This window comes from Epinephelus fuscoguttatus, linkage group LG5 (genome assembly GCF_011397635.1).
Source record: "Epinephelus fuscoguttatus linkage group LG5, E.fuscoguttatus.final_Chr_v1".
Classification (NCBI taxonomy): domain Eukaryota; kingdom Metazoa; phylum Chordata; class Actinopteri; order Perciformes; family Serranidae; genus Epinephelus; species Epinephelus fuscoguttatus.
Window position 1 is genome coordinate 30,381,215 of NC_064756.1, and position 17,968 is coordinate 30,399,182.

Sequence of the window (17,968 nt, forward strand, 5' to 3'; positions counted from 1 at the left end):
GGGAACCACAGCAGAAACAAAGCACATCTCAAGACAAAAAATGCCCTTCCCATTTATACACTTTCACAGATATGCATGCAAAACACATTCATAACATGTATGAGTGTATATTCAGCATTCAGGAATAACAAAATGTGCTTGAAACACAAAAATCACTTTTTACATCAAAATTTCCACAACATTTCCATGACAAGACACTTGTTGAAAAAGTGACGGTTCAGCAGCACTTCACAACACATGGAAAACCAGCTGGCAGCATGAACATGAGCTACACTGAGAAATTAGGTCTTGCAAGAAGTTAGAAATGATCTGCTCCCCTTGCAAACCAAGAATGGGCAACACAGATTTGGTATATGCAGGCAACATTTCACTCACTACCTGCCAAACTATGTCAAAACGCAAAGTAACTTGCCAAGGAGCATGAAAACAAACTGCAGCCCTGTGAGTCACTTCAGCATTTTCATCAGCCATCTGTAGCTGTCACTGCACAAACACTCTCTGACAAGCGCAGTAATCACTGAGCCATTGCCCCTCTCATTAAAACCTGTTAAGCCCAAAAGTCCCCCAACTGGGGGACAATACACTGATCACAACGAATATAGTGATGTTGCGCAAACATAACAATGACCTCTCATAGCAGTCGACATGACCCACAACACGTTCTGCTGACTCTGATTGGCTTACAGTGCTGTCAATCTCGTTTTGGTGGGTATAGCGTCATTCTATTGGCTCTAACGAATCAAACAAGGTGTCAATCACTCAAATCAACCAAGCCGTTGCGGAGATACAGGCCTCCAAAGCTCAGAATAGAAACTCAGGTTCAAATGTAGTAGGTGTGCATTGGTCAGTTTGGAGTGGGAAATACATGAAAAAAACGAAACGGACAGTTGTATGTGTATATCCTAAACATCATTAAATTTTTACAGAAACAATAAAATGAAAGATACAGGACTGCACATGACAAAAATCACATGCAAACATGGTGCAATTTTGGAGAGCTCGCCTGAATTTTCTGTACTAAAACCTCTCTAATATTGTTCTGCTTCACTTTATCAGAATCAGCCTTTGCAGAGTTAATGTTCACATACTGTATTATGATGTGATAGAGGTTTAGAGCTGCTGCAGCTGCATCATTCCAAAGGGATACTCATCCTGAAAATGTTTTTTTTTTTGTTTTTAGACAAACCTCAAAATGTTTCATTTGTGCTGTGTGCCATCTTCATTTAGTCTTCACATATAACACATATACTGATATTTACACATCTTAACAAATCTCACAAGTGTTATGGGTATAATTATGGGTATGCAATTTCCGAGCAGAGGCCTATAAAATAGGCTTAGCTTTGAAAAGGTTAAAGCAGCCAGTGACAAACACACAGTAACATAGTGAGCTGTCTTACCTTGTTCCAGGTGTGATAAAACACTCACCCTCAGGGCATTTTCTGAATTACTGCAGGATTTAAATTACACGACTTTAAAAATGATTTTATATATAAACACAATGTTAGTTATGGATAATTATATTATCATATTATTGACTATACCTGTTAGATGCCCTCTTAGGTAGGTGGGTTAACTATGATCACATTAATTGTTTTCAGAAACAATGTTGCACCTGTTCTAGCAATGTCAGTACATTTAAAATGATTATTTCAGCAAAGTATCATATTCATAAATCCAAATTTAGCCAGTGTAAACGGCAAACGGTAAATTTTAAAAATAAGAACGCTGCAAAAAACATTTATTTGCGCTCCTTGTCATATAAAGATTTCCCCTCGCTCTGATGTTGTCTTTTTTCCCGTATACAGACCTCTTTGTCTGAATGGGTTTGTTTTTCTATTGTCAATCCAGATTTGATTTTAATACCACAAACCAAGCGGATGGGGCTGCTGCACAGATCTCTGACACAAAGGCACCTTGCCACGAGACCCATTAGATAGCACAATGTTACATGCAGACTGCCTACTGGTGCTGGCCTTCATCACTTCACATGAAGTGGCAACACTCCTTATGCAATAAACTGGTATGTTGTTCTCCCGCGTTTATGGCCAGTAAGAACACAACCTTGTGAGAAAGCCTCTGCAGCTACAACACGCTTAAGGCTCGTGCTGTAAAGCTTCCATCACCAGGTCCATATCTCACACACAGCTGGCTTTCAGTATTATTATAGTAATATTGTATTTATTTGTAATGTATTCATTGATTTCTTAAGCTTTTTCGGACAGTCTATAGTTAGGAGGCAGACAGGAAATAGTAGTGGGAGAGAAGGGCATAGCATGTGACAAAGATCATTTTTATAATTGTAATTTTTTAGAATAAGTTTACTTTTTATTTTTCAAGCCATATCACCCACATGGAAATTGGCAGTTGAGATGTAGCGTCCAAGTATCCCTCTTTGTACACATTGAACACATGAAATCACTGGTGGTACCACAGGGTCGGCCATAGTACGGTGCCCCTGGAGCAGTTTGGGTTGTTTGGTGCCTTGCTCACGGGCACCTCAGCAGTGCCCAGGAGACAAACTGGTAGTCCACACTCCATACTTGGGCTGTATGGAGACTTCTTTTTAAAGTATATTTTTTGGCTTTATTAGATAGGACAGTCTAAGCTTGAAGGGGGAGAGAGAGGACGACATGCAGCAAAGGGCCCCAGGCTGGAATCAAACCGGTGGCTGCTGTGCAAAGACATTGCCTTCATACATGGAACGCCTGCTCTACCCACTGATCCAGAGGGCGCCCAGTCCATGTGGAGACTTGAACCAGTGACCCTCCGGTTCCCAGAGATCTCCAACTACAATCAAACAATACACACTGCAGTTATATGGTTTACACTTTAACCATTAAACCACTAGGGCCCTCTGGTGAAAAGTAATTCTATGGTCAACATTAAGAAACAAAGTAAAGGTCACAACAACATCCTGCCATGCTCCCCATACAGGCCATTGAGGGTGTCCCTCAATGACTTCAGCATTTCCTAAATAAAACTTGCACCAGCAGAGTCCAAACCACAGACTGAAGCAACCTCTGACCCGCCACCAGTGAGTTCCAGGGAAAGGCTATTTTTCCTTTCACGTTGGGTAGAAAACACTGATGCCAGTTCACTGCTCCACAGACAGCTCAGTAATGCAGCGATGGCCATATTTGTCAGGATAGGTGGTGTGTTCTGTTCAGTGAAATCAGTCCCTGTTTGGAGTACGGACAGACTGATTCAACAAGGAATATGAACAATGTCTGATGGAGAAATATAGAAGATAACGAACACACTGTTTTTCCACTGTTAATTCATATTTGCACATAATGCTGCTACAGAAGCTGGTCCTAGTTTTACATCTCCAGTTTTGCATCATTTCTTTCACAAGTTATTTCTCTGAGCTCCATGTCAGAGAGCTTGAAAGCAAGCTGCCTGTCTCTGTGATTTAGGAGATTTGGATTTGTGTTTGAAGCTGCTCCTCCAGAAGGATCAAGGTAGGGATTGGTTTGACATAAAAAGCACAGCTGAGTCAGGAGCTCTTCTACAAACACACACACACACACACACACACACACACACACACACACACACACACATCACAAAATAACTATGCATGTTGTTGCTGAGTCAAACACTATCAAGAAACAGGCAAACTTGCCATTTGTTCATGTTGCTGCTGCTGCTGCTGCTGCAGTATGAGGAAGTAACGTACGAAAACAGAAATATTACAGCTAATACACAAGAAATGACATTTTGCTGTGTAATTTCCTGTATTTTCGTCCTTTTTTCAACACCCAATTTGGACTTGTCAGCCCCGCTGTGCAGCATCTTTGCACCAAAAACGAGCAGGAATTTCAGGCAATTTCATTTTTCAAAAATATTTTATTTGATATTGATCCAGGTACAAGGAAAAAAAAGAACATGGATTTATCTTACAGGACATGGGAATGAGACTGTAAAAGTTTATTTTCTTGATCCACTCTCTTCTTAGACAAGGACATGCAAGTGAATACAGAAGGTGGTTTACAGAAAATAAAGCAGAATGTACTGTACGGTAGAAATGGCATTGGATCGGGGTGTCACCTCACCCCATACTGTACAGAAAGACTTCACCCGACAACTTTCTCTTTTTGTCATTTTTAATCCTCTTTTATAGCAAAAAGGCAACACACAGATAGGCTACAAAGAATCAACAATATTGAGAAAATGAACAAAAGAGAGGGAAAGCCAAAGTACTTTCATCCTTCCAAAAAGACGTTTTCTCTATTGTCTTGACAAGCAAATTGTGAGCGTTTTTGCTCCTTGTGTTCAAAAAAGGTTTTAAGTTTCTTTCGTTTTGACATGAGAGGAGCAGTGCGGTGAACATGCAGGACGAAGAGTGACTCAGACGACTACTGACCCGGCACTCCACCGTGCTGTGAGCACAGTGTGCCTATCATCTCCTTATGGCCTCGCTGCTCAGCTCTGACAGCAAACTTTACAAGGAACAGAAAACACATTTTATATTCCACAAATCTTTATGCAGATTTCACAATATACTTTTATTATCATTTTAATAAATACAAAACGACACTGTGATTTAAAAGAAAACAATGAGTATTAAAGAGACACTAAAACGCATTAGACATTAGAAATATCAATCTTAATTTGGTATGTTCTTTTACTGACATCTTGTCTTAAGGTGGATGAACCAGCACATTATACTCAGAATCAAAATCCACAGCAGAAAAGAAAAGAGGGGACGACAGAATTGGACATGAGAGGGATATTTTTGTCAATGAAAATGGAATGGCATAATCAAGTGGAGATGCATATGGATATATACACATATATACACATACATAAACACCACCAGAATGTAAAATAACCTGAGATACTCTTTGCACCTCATTTCCAGAACACTGGCCACTGGGTGGATGATATAAAATGACAATGGCATGACGACAACAGTACAACAGCATCTGACGGCCTTTAGTTTCCACCCCCCTTTTTATCAACATTAGCAGTACAAAAAAAGACAAAACAAACAGTCATTGAACCACAAAAATCCTGAACATTAATATTGAAAACATTGTTGTAAGCAGCGTTTTGGAGTCCATAAAAGGCATACAAAGAAACAAGCTTTTCATTTAAAAAAAGGACAACCAATGAAACATTGTCTGAAGAGACTCACAAAAAAAAAAAAAAAAAAAAAAAAATTGAGATTCAGAGGCTGAGAAGTCGAAAGCGGCAGATGATAAGTGTGTGTTTTGTGGCGGTCAGGCAGATAGAAAGTGTTCTGCTCCATACTGTGGCTGTAGACATGGAGGCAGTGGGACCTGCTTGTTAATATACAAGGCTTTTTTTCCATTATCACTTCAAACAGTGAATCAAAGCTACATTGTAAATCGTGCACACGCCATTTCTTCTCAAAGTCATCGACACAAGACTGTGCTGATCGTAGTTTATTGGCAACCGAGGCACCAACCTTTAGAGCAACAACTGCTTTAATAGCTTACCTAATTTAAACAGCACTTAGCCGGACCGAGCGGGTCAGCGTGTTGTTTTCTCGGATGATACTGCACCACAAATAATATCACAAACATAAAACAGTAAGTGCTGTAAAAAGCAAATATTAAAATGATGGAACCAAAGACATAAAATTCAAAGCATAAAAGATGTAAACAAATTATGTTGCTCCACTGATATTTTAGGCAGGCTTGGGAGTATAATTGCTACTAATCACACACAATACTCCTCGGTGATGTCTGTGTACCTGTTAAGGCTATAGAAGGATCATAAATCTGCCTCTGTAAGTGCTATGACTGAACTACAGCATGCGGGCAGATCCACTGACTCCTCCTCCCTTTTGGCTGTTTTATGGCTAGTGTGCTATTATACTGAATGAGGAGCGTAAACTCAGTGTAGGAAAAATTATTTAGGCAGTAAATCATATAAACAAAACTTGAAAAAAGCCTGTTTCTAAAAACAGAGCAGCGCCTGGAGTCGCCCCAAGCATTGACCCCAATGTTTCTGATAACAAACTATTGTTTTAGGACAGTTAATTAGGAATTAAATAATCAACTCGGTCACCAACAGTAATACAGTATCCTCTGTGTACAATTCTCCCAGCCTCATGTCTGCCCTTCAGACCCTCGGGACCCTTGTGTGTCTGCCACCCAATTAGTCTCAACTATGGAAACGGGTGCCTTATTTGTTGCTGTCTGCGAGCAAAGCCGTACTCTTTAATATCTCTCTGTACATTAGTATATAATTTTCTTCTCTTTACTTTACAGTACAGAAACTCCTCTTCACATATTCTTCCGGTTCTTCATGTCAGCAGGAGCTATGTTTTTGTGCTTATCACCAAAAATTGCAGTGCAAAAACAATAATTAATAATAATAATGATAATAATTAATGGTAACTATTAACAAACAATGGATTATAAAACAATTATTTTATGGCACAATAGCCACTCAATTCACATATAATACAAATAACCAGATAAAACCAACTGTTCCTGTATATGGAAATAAAAAGCTCAAACTGAATTCGGCTTGCATAGCAATGCAACAACAAGTTAAAGAATATATTTACAGGAAACAAAATTCCCTTTTCCCCAAGGGCAGTTACCAGAAAATGTGTTCTCGTATAGATGTTTTCTTTTTTTTTTTTTCACTTGCCTTTTTCTAACAAAAAGAAAATTACAGTAAGGTAGGAGGTGGAAAATATTTTCTTGAGGACAAAAACATAGTGAGATGTACAGTATGTCTGTGTCTATACATCACATTTACAGTTCTGTGACACTGCTTCTCTCTGTGGTGCCCTCAGCTGCACTCCTTCCCTCTGAGGACACACAGGTAAGGACAAAGTTCGCTGCCCCAACAAGGGGGGCGTCATTCTTTCGAGGACAGACCGGGTTTTCTCCAGTTCACATCCCAGGCAGATCACTCTGTGAGAAGGAAAGAAAAGGGGAAATGCGGTTTTATTTTGAGAAAAAAAGAAAAAAAAAATGGGGTACTTACTCAGCTTAGCATACCGTAAAACTTTTAATATTTCTAATTCCTCTTACATAAAACTGTTAAAGCTCAGCAAAGATGGGAAATACAATCACACTACTCATTTCAACCAGTTTGAATATTACTTGTATAAAAATTAGGCTTCGGATAGCATATCAATTGTTTGTTTCATGGCACTCAAGACTTAAGGCAACTGGCATACCGACACAACACAACTTTATCCTGTTAAAACAATATTCGTAACTTGGATACATTTTTTATGAAAAACACTTTTGATTGGTGGACCCTTACGGACTAAAGGAATAGGAGTAACTTACTGGGTAATTGAGTATTGGACACAAATTCTGACTTTATGACAGCTTCAGAGGTAACATAGGGAGTCACCACTTGTTTTTTCATCATACTGGTAGATCTGAATGACTTACAGTCTTCTCTGGTGCTCATGGTTTCGGTAAAATGAACTGAACTGAGCTAACGATGTGTAGCATCTCCATATTGACAAAAGTGTAAATATTTATATTTGTATGTGTGATTTGAGACAGGTCTTTATGTGTCAAAATGTGTAGCTACACCAGGCTACTAAAAGGGACTGGATGTTAAATTGGAATTAGGCTTTTAATTAAAGTTTTATGGTAAATCAGAATCAACTCTGCTGGCTAATTTTGCTGATACATAGAATGTATTTACCTCCAGTTCACATTAGCTGTCTAAACACTGAACAATAGTACAGGGAGAATATTTACAGGAAGAACACACAGCTAATTAAAGATACTGTATTGATCTAATCAGATATTAGCTGGCGGCTAAAAGAATGGAAAACAACTGGCCTGGGTGTCTTTGAAGTTAAAGGGTGCCTCCATAATTTTTTTTTTGTGTGTGTGTGTTTTTATTTTGTAGCTTTGCACGAGTGCTCCTGATGTATTCAAATCCGAAAATTTAAATTTGGGTCAAAATGTATGAATGTTTTAGCCTCAAAATGCTATTTTCTCTAGCTCTTCTAAAAACATTTACCCACATGACGTGAGATAGGTTTGTTTGCTGCACATAAACCCACGTACTGCCGTGGACGCCACCTTGGTTGTGTTCTGAAAGTCAATTTTTTCAATTACTGTTTCTGTTAATAGAGTGTCCTGGCTTTGAAGGGAGCATAGATAATGGCTTCAGCTAACCATCGAAAATGGCTGTCTGATAGCAAGGTAATGCGGTAAAATTATCTAAACATAGCACACACTTAACTGATGTTGATATTGTTTTGGTTGTATTTTGTGTAAGAGGATAATTCATGTTTTGCTGGTGCTCCTGTCCACAGCCACCAGACTCCTTTGACAGAAACAGTCATTTTATTTTGCAGAATACAAGAAGTTACTAGTTTGTGTTATTGTGTGACCTTTGGAACTGAACATGGCGACCATTACTGGAAGTAATAAACTGACTGTGGATCTATTAACAGGAATTGAAATCAGCACTGTAACCTATGTCTGTGCTTTTCAGTAAGAGTTCAGTGGGAGTTTCAGTTTGAAAAACACAGAAAACAACTCAGATGGACCTGCCCTTTAAATATATAAGCCTATCAATATCTCTAAAGCTCATTATTTAACATGTTGTATGTTGTTAAATTCATACGCAAACAGAAATGTAAGTACAAGTTGCTGACCTCCCAGAGCTCAGAAAGGTTGAACTATACAACATGACTTTTTTCACTACACGTGCAGTGCTGTATGTCATAAAACACTGCTGTAAAATACAGAGTTACTCACATAACTCTCCGGAGTAATGTCCCTGTCCGTTGGTCCCCAGGAATTCAGCATGCTCTGTGGCGGTCCACTGTTGTGGCTGTCGTGGACCCTCGTTCTTGCGTGGCCCCGTCGAGCCCTTGGAGGAGGCTGTGCCAGAGGAGCTATGGCCACCAGGGGAGGGGAAGGATGGTTTGTTGTATGGCAGGCACCCGTCCTCTGAAAACACAAAGGGATCGAAAGGCATTCTTCAAGTTTGAAAAGTAGACACAACACGTGACTTTTATTGTTGCAGTGAAACACATCTAACATCTGACGCATGGAGACAAAGAGCACTTTGCAAACCCCCCCTACCTCCTGACATCTGCAGAGTGGCAGTGCCAACAGGCTATGCCAGGGCGTGCCACAGAGAGGACTCTCAGCCTTGCACATGGCCTTGCAGCTACCAGCCTTATGAGGGGGTAAATACAATAACAGAGGGACCACTGGCTGCTGTGGCACCCCCTGCTGCAGGGCAGCATAACATTGACCCTCAGCAGTCTTCGTCGTTGCGTGAAATCTCATCAAACTGCTCCCCACTGCTCCGCTAATGACTGTAATAGAGTCTGCCCCGACCTCAGTGGATTCTACTGTGAATCAGTCAGCACTCTGACACATAGGGGAATTCACCTGTGGGGTTTTTTGTAAAGATGCAGATTGCGGCACCTGTCTTTGTCTCACAGTCTCAGATTAACTGTCTGAGAAAGTTCTGGCACAAAGAGGGCAGGACGCACAGCATGGAGATCTCTAATGGTCACAAGCACACATGCATGCGGGCACATACGCATGAGCACTGACACACACACAGATGGGGTGTAGAGTGGTTGTTTTTTGTGTGAGAAACGAAAGCCGAAGCGATTAGAGTGCATTTCAGTTGCTGGGGCCTCCTGCCTTTCTTGGAGCGGAGCAAGATGATATTGGCAACAGTTACAGGGGCACTGGGGAGGCTGAGGGGGGCATTCTGGAAACCAGAGCAAGTGGCAGACAGTGCAATCTGTTCATGGGAGCCCAGTCTTAGCACAGCATGGAAGCTAACTTCAACACAAGAACTCAGAGAAAAAATCCCTCATTGTCAAGTTACAGCAGCAGCGAAACTCCTGTGTCCTTGATGCTTTTTTTGCTACGAAGACATTCATTTACAATCTCTTGTAAAGACCCGTTTGTAACAAGTACATCAGTCAAGAGCAGGTAAATGTCCACTTATTCAGAATGTGAATTCAAGATGTTTTATTTCCTTAGTGATGAATCATTTCAAATTAGCAAAATAATTTCATGGATTTTGTTTGATGGAAAGTGGTGCAGACTTGGTGTATAGTATAGTACAATTTTGTTAGCCCTTCACTTTTAGAAATAATTAGGGTAAGTGCTTACGTAAAGCCTGAAGTGTACTACCATAAAAAGACATGTGGCTCCCTTGAACTTTTAGTAACCGTGCTCACAGCATGGTAGCAATGGTCTGTCCATGCATCTGTCAGTTTAACACTTGGTACAGATTAAATTGTTTCAGTCGGATGGAGTGCCAAGGAATTAATCTTAATAAGTTTGGTAATCCCCTGACTTTTCATCCTTCAACACAAGCAGGTCAAAAGTTCCAGCTGCCCGTTATAGAATAGGAAGGACTCCTTATGGTGGGGTCTTGAGTCTCTAGCATGTTACCCTCAAAGGCTTAAATCCCTTCCCTTTATCAGCAATATAAACCAGTTAGTTCTCTAAATAATAATGTAATTTATAACACACTCCTGGTCTGGAGGGATCTGAGAAAATATCTAAAAATCCCCTGTGTTATTTCTGCTTGGACACCCCTGGCATTAAACCCTGATCACCCGGTGCAGCTCAAGAGTATTAGTCTGTTGGAGTGGGTGTTCAAGGGCCTATCAGATCCTGCTGGGCTGTTGATCTCAGATTCTGTAAAATCTTTTGAGCAAATCAGAACTGATTTTGACATTCCGCAAAAGGACTTTTCCAAATATCTCTAAATTCATCACTTTATATAATCGCTTTTAACAAGATCTGTGTAAAACTGTCAGCGTTGGAAAATGCCACGGTCTCGGCCACATCTCTCGAGGGAATAATCTGAAAGATTTATACTCCACTGCAGTATTTTGACTCCTCAGCTTGTGAATTCCTGAAGCCATTGTGAGAACACAATCTGGGGGTTAAATTTAGTCCTGCAGAGTGGACCAATCTTTCTGAAATGCAATTCAATGTCTGTACATGAATAAAATTTTAAATGTTTCCATTAAACTTATTTTACACCTCCACCTCACCTCCAGAGATTGTTCCCCAACAGCTCAAACCTCTGTTATAAATGTAAAACACACAAGGGTACATTTATCGACTTGTTCTGTCCATGTGATTGCATCTAGACAATCTGGAAAAGGTTAATTCTGTGAATTAGGAGGTTAACGGTAAACGGTTTACACTGTCTTCATTTTACCTGTTAAACCATAATCGGGAAAATCTTTTTGATAAGGACACCAAATCTCTCTTAATAGCCCTTCTATTTTTGGCTGAAAAATGCATCTTGCTGTGGTGGTCTGCTTTGCAGGTCCCCTTGGTTAGTATGTGGATATCACAGATCACGGCTCTTGTCCCTCTGGAGAAACTAACTTATGATCTCAATCATAGATCACACAAATTTTGGAGACTTTGATAAAGCATGCTCAACATTAAAAAGATTGCAACTGCAAGCATGTTAACTTACACGCTTATGTTAGAATGTTAATGAGCATGAGGAGTGTAACAGGTACAGTTTTCACAGGGCTGCTGGCATGGTTTAAGACTTCAGTCTTGTTTCAGCTGTACCTGTTTTGTGTCCCCTGCGTCCATCATCAGCTCGGTCCATGGAGCCCAGCCTGTCCTGAGCCTGGCGATGATGTTCCAGAGAAGTGCGTGCCTGTCTGTCAATGGAGCTCTTCATGTCCTCCGGCCCAGACAGGGGTCCTGACATAGGCGGGCGCTCCAGAGATGAAGCCTTCCTATCTGTAGGGGGTACCACGCTGCTTACACTGCGGGCCCCCTGGATACGGCCCTGCCCCTGACAGGGAGGAGGCTCAGGGGGAGGAGGTAGGTCTGTGCCAAAGAGGAAACTCACAGAATGAATACAACAAAGCCATAAATTACTCATAAGATGTTGCTCACTAATATAAAACTGAAGACTCTAATCATGTTGAGACACATTCGATCCGATATTATATTACATATTAATATAACTCCTTCTAGCTTATAAAACAACAGATGGAACTTTCTACATAAACTATTTAAAATGTGTATTCAGTCGCTGCCTCACCGTCTGCACCAGCATCTCTCCGGTGGGGTGCTGTGCCCTGGCTTCGGGGTTTGCGTGTGGGCCTGGTGGCCCTCTGGTGGCCCAAGCTGTGTGTGCCGACTGTGCTGCCATCTGTTGAGAATGGACTGCTGGGCCGGGGCCTGTGGGACAAGCCTTTACCTGCAAGATGGATACAGGACCACAAGCCAGCTGGTTAATAAAGACATTAAGCAAGCAGCTAATGCCTGGACAGTGGAGCTGAGGCTGTCATCAAGAAAGGTAGAGGTTATCAATCAAGAGTCAAAAACCTATTAGAAGGCCAAGGTAAAGGTTGTCATTAGAGGAGAAAGCATTCTGGTAGAAGCCTGTAAAAGGCTGCAAGTATAACATATCACCCTGTTACTACTCATTTAACCCGAGAAAGTCAGAGTGCAAAGCCAGATGAGTCATAGAGGAACTGAGTCAAAGTTGACGACAGGGAGATAGCTGCAGTCTGGCCATGGAGAACAGGTGCCATGCACAACCTGGACACAGTGTCCACAAGCAGCAGAGAGGAAATCCAACATTAAGCCAACATTATGGGGGAAACATCAGCCAGTGGACGACAGGAGGAAGAATCAGAGCAGAAAGGAACAAATCATCTGCCACTGGTAGAAGTTCCAGTCCGGCAGTGTGTAGCTGGTCTCCACACACCAACCTCTCTTGCTGAGGCTAGTGCCTTCAAGGCGATAGCCTGCCTTGTCTGCAGCGGCCACCAGGGCCTGGGCAAAACTGCAGTGGGTAAAGATGGAGCCATCAGACGAACTGCCCAAACTGGACCTATGGCTTGAGAAATTACGGTCATCCTCCGAGGCTGAGCCCCACCCATTCACCATGGACCCTGCGGAACACCACAGGTTTCAGGAAATGTGTGTGTGAGTATGTTTGACTGTGTGTGTGTGTAAGTTAATATTTTTTTCCTATATCATAACACTCAAATTCAACCGCATCATGTTCATACTTTACAGCTCAGTGACTATAACCTTTATAGAGATCTGATCTGACATTTTGAACACCTGTGCTGTGATTTCACATTTAGATGGATAAATGTATTGAGTAATCTTATAAAAAAAGGTAATATTAACCTCCTACACTCAAATGACTTCATATTTGCTGCAGGGCATTTCTATTCTTGCAGGTGATTGCTTTTGTATAGTCATTCTGTTCTGGCCTGCCCTCTTTCATCTACTACAAACACATGCAGAACATATATTCACGCACAAACACACACCTACACACACCTACACACACACACTCACACCTACACACACACACACACACTAGAATGTACACAGGGGAACAGCAGAACTGGCATCAACTAATTTCGCTCTTCTTTTGATAAAGAACAATGAGCGCACCTGTGCAGAGCAGAGTTAGCTACAAAACTGCCTCAGGTGACACAGATGAAGCATCTCACCAAACAGTGTATTGAATCAAACACCTGGTGGTATGCACACACAGTTTTGTTTATTCCTGTTTAAAATGCACAGCCACCATTTCAAAAAGGTGCTACAATCTTAAGAGAAGAGAGAATTTTAATGCAAAATCAAGGCATCTCACTTATAGTTACTGTAGTTTTGGACAGATTAACTCATGTACTGTATGTTGTTTTAAAGATGATGAAAAGACAGAAGATTAAATCAATCGCCTCATTCTCATACTTGAATATCTGACAGAATCGAAAGTGTGCGCATAAGGAGGATGCGCACATATCGTAAGACTTTTGGCTTATACATCTGTGCTACTGTTAAGTATTTCTTCATGCTTTGATTTTTTTTCTTCACATAAAAAGCCAGGCCAGCACTTTAAATATAAAAAGTATCTGCCTGCCAATAAAAAATACGCCACTTTGGCAAGCAGAAACACAGAGAACAGTCGGCTAATGTGACAGCTTTCAGTGGGACTGGTTTGGCAGACTTTGCTCAAGTGGCACTAACCCAAGTGCGCTGCTCACACACTCTATCTCTTCCTCACACAGAACACAAGAGTAATGTGATTGAACAGACTGCTGTAACAGAGAGCTGGGGAGGTGTGGGGGTAAAGGTTGTAGAGGGAGCGATGGGGACAAAAAGTTAGCAGCAGGATATATTAAAAGGTCAGTATGATACAAAAGGTGGCATAATCCTGGCCCGAGCGGCTGGCAGAGTTCAGAAATCTACATGAATACAACTCACACGTAGTATATTAGCTGCAGTATTAAGAGTTTGGGCTCACAGATGGTGCAATACAATATGACACATTTAACATTTCAAATAAAACTTGGCAATATGATTGTGGGTTATTTATCCAGATGCACTGGGAAATCCCCATCAAAGAGTTTTCCAACTTCACCATCTGCGAGTCTGTGCGTCTTAAACCATATGTCTCTAAGAGGTGGTTACTCAGTCCCTGGATGTGACTTCAGGGAGTTGCACCTTCGAAAGCTGAAGTTGCAACAGATTTTCACCCCTATTGCAGTAAAATTTCTCTCAGATTAATGGAAACTTGTATAAAATATAAGCTTGCATAAGGTAGAGAGGCCCTTACACAACCCATTTTTATAGCGCTAACTGAAATCCAAAGCAGTAACTACTTCGAGCCCTCCATCTTGCCTAGTAGCTATTTTCTTTGAAATTCTTTTCTAAGAGTTTTTCTCTAAGAAAGAAAGACAGCAATTCCACTGGGTCCAATCCTCCCACAAAGAATAGAGCAGATATTGAAGTATAGGCAGTGCCAGCCAAAGCACTGAAGCTTCCAACTCCTCCGGCTCAGCAAAGGAACACTGCCTCAGCAAATCACATCACAGAATGACTTTTCAGTTGCACTAACTGCCACTTTCTACTGCTGAACCTCTGGAGCACTCCTATTCTCAGAAATAGCAGTCCAATCAAACTGTGATCATTGTCACATAATTTGATAAAAAATTCAATCAAGTTTTCTTTTTGCACCAGAAATGTGGTATTTCTCTCCGTAGCTCCAGACAAAGGTTTGCACCGCGGGTCTGTCATTTTATCGTGTCTTGAACCAGAGCAATGGGCCAAGCCGCGCACTCTAAAAACCACTGGCTGACACCTACCATGCTCCATGCGCTGTTAGAGAAAGGCCAGTAAACGGGAGATGGGTGGGGGGCAGTAAAACCCAGCCCGGGTCCCTCCTGCCACTAAAACTGATTTATACTGACGGAAACCCTAATCTGCATGTCGTTAAGCAGGAAAATCATTCCCCCTGACGAGCAGGCGTCTCTACCTGCCGTCAGGAGACGTGACCCTGCTCCTCACAAACCTGGCAAGGCTTTATGGGAGAGTAATCGCCCAGAACAACCTGGCTTTCAGCTCATTGTAGGTGTAACAGCCTCGCTGCTACCACATCTCAGCTTTACATGACCTGTAACGCCTACGCACAAAGCCAGGTAATACCTATGTGTTCACTTCATCTCTCTGGCTCAAGTAAGACATGGCTCCGCAATACCCACCACAACATCAGGATTTACATTTATCTGCTAAAAAAATGTGCTGTATTATCTCAGAGAACAGAATAACACACTGGAAAGCCCGTGCAGACAATCTGCTGGAGAAACATTGCCTGGGAGGGGAAGGCTTTTTTGCCCTTTTTTCTGGGGCAACGGTGAAAAAATGTTTGATTTACTGGCCATTGGTTTAACATTATGACAACAGACCTATTTCCATATTATTAAAGGAATGACAAATCTATCAAGCAGGGCTCGACAGGAATCTCACTCCTACCCTCCCCTATTTGTAGAGCCTCAAAATGGTGGCCACAATAAATCTCAGCGGTTTCCCCCTATCCTCCCTCTCTTCCTTTCGCTAACCCTGGAGCTGAGGCTGTGTCTGTGTTGTAAAACGATGGGATGCAAGGCAGACTTGCAGAGAGATAAGAAGAAATAGTGCTGTCTTAAGAGTAATACAGTGGAGGAGAGATGCAGTAGATTAGGGCCCAGTTGCTGCTTTATATTCCTCTAAATACATCAGCAGTAGCATGTGTCAGCGTTACCAAAACCACTGTTCCATCATCCCATGGAAAACTACTCTTTAGGGCTGCCGCTGACAGGGTAGGCCAACAAGCAGTACTGTCAACCCTCTTATTCTCATGCTTTCTCTCAACCGGCTCAGCTCCTCTACCTTCAGATACAGTATATGTCTGCTTGCTCCCTGTTTCTTGCCACCCATAAATTTCCCAATATGGATTTTATTTTTTAGTATTCACAGACTTTACTGGAAGACCTGATAGATACACAGAGCCACAGGGTTACACTACACCAGCATTTTGTATCACAACATATCCCTACAGAGCATGATAGCCACATTTCTAAGAAATATCTCCCAGTTTTCGTCTCTAGTTTACAGATGGATATTGTGACCTGGTCAGTATGAGAGCAGCAGTCCAGAACCCGCTCCGCTGCTGCAATGTCATGCCCTTCATATGCCCCCCTGACAGACGGCTGTAAAAGTTTTCAGTGAGTTGTAAAAATGGAAATGGTGCCTCTAGTCTGCAATGGAATATGCCGCACGTGAAATTTATTTCAAATCTCCTCGGGAAGATATGGGTGGCGCTGGCTCCGGTGCTGTGTGCAAGTTAAATCACAGTCACTCTCGCTTTGCCTCTCCTCCCCCTCTTAATTTCCCTCTCACTATCCTGTTTAAAATTCATGGACTTTCTTATCTCTTTTTTTGGAAATGATAATTATAATTCCACCAGAGTCTGCCAAAAGTGCTTAAAAAACTTGATTGAGGGACACTCAGTAAGCATGTTCACATAAAAATGTACGCATAGCAGACTGATGAAGAACATGTCACGAACAACAATCCATTTGCTGTGAGACAAGATGTAGCAACAATGGGAATGAAATGTTTTCCCATTCCGAGTAATGAGAACATACAGTAGTAAGTTTGATTAATCAGTATCTAAAATAATATTGTACAAATACAAAAAAATGAGTTGTATAAAAAATAGAATTTGTCATGAGAATACACTGAAGTAAATACAAACAACAACGATGTTCGTCAACGGAGAAGCACCCAAATCCAGAATCAACCCTACCTGTTAAAGAGCTGTCCAGGTTGTCCATGCTAGACCCTGGTGTGTGCTCAATGCCACGGGGATGCCTGGCTCCATAGCCTTCATCCTCCTCTTCTTCCTCCTCCTCCTCATCGTCATCAGGCAGGTCAGTCTCCAGGTCAGAAACCATTGTGCTCGACACGTAGCCCACTGGAGGAGCTGGAGCCTGGGGCGGAAGTGAGCCAACCTGCATGTGCCTGGGAAGAAAAAGAGACAGTATATTACTCTACTGCATCACACACCGTATATATATCACGGTATGTGGAGGAATGATGAATACAGAGAAAATAAAGGGAATTTTCAGTAGCTTCTCTGTCACAGGATGGAAAAAAATAAGGATGTATTTGTAAGTGCAGAGCTAATTTTAGAGATCTCTTCCATATGTGAAGAGCTGAATAAATTTGGACAATTCCACTAATTCTACATTGCTGCTTGCATGCTAACACAATGACCCGCTAATTGCCGCTGCGGATGGTACAAAGGCACGCTCTCCAGGCCTGTCGACACATGGCTGTCACCTCAGTGGCAACCCGCTCTGCTGACAGCCGCGTTTGTTTGAGGAGTGCAATGTCTTTGACGCGGTTTGCAGTGGGAATTGGTTGTAATTACTGGCCCTCTGGTGTTGTCAGAGATGCTCTCTAACCAACATAGTCATTACTGGGTAACATGACATCTCCTTCCTGACAAGCCTTCCCTGTCACCCTCCCCCCCACACACACACTTCACTATTATGAATGAATGCCAGTCTCTCATTCTCCCTGCGCTGCCGACAGAATGAGGCATGGCCTTCATCTGACTTGCATGAGCACAACAACAATGGAATGTGCTGTATGGGTGTGGGGAGGAGTAAACAACTGCGGGTAAG

At 41.8% G+C, this 17,968-nt stretch overlaps 1 protein-coding gene across 9 annotated transcripts in view; it reads right to left on the reverse strand.

Annotated features, from left to right (window-relative positions):
* Positions 1–3,866: 3,866 nt before the first annotated feature.
* robo2 (roundabout, axon guidance receptor, homolog 2 (Drosophila)) overlaps positions 3,867–17,968 on the reverse strand; it is a 364,614-nt gene continuing 350,512 nt past the window's right edge. For 6 of the 9 annotated variants that reach the window (XM_049575687.1, XM_049575685.1, XM_049575686.1 and 3 more), the window contains 6 exons: positions 17,086–17,300; positions 12,707–12,889; positions 12,031–12,189; positions 11,547–11,813; positions 8,727–8,921; positions 3,867–6,902 (listed from right to left, as the gene is read on the reverse strand). In XM_049575687.1, the coding sequence (XP_049431644.1) occupies positions 6,901–6,902; positions 8,727–8,921; positions 11,547–11,813; positions 12,031–12,189; positions 12,707–12,889; positions 17,086–17,300 (1,021 nt within the window). In that variant the 3' untranslated portion in view covers positions 3,867–6,900. The remainder of the gene's footprint in view (positions 6,903–8,726; positions 8,922–11,546; positions 11,814–12,030; positions 12,190–12,706; positions 12,890–17,085; positions 17,301–17,968) is intronic. The other 3 variants (XM_049575692.1, XM_049575690.1, XM_049575689.1) reach the window with 1 other exon arrangement.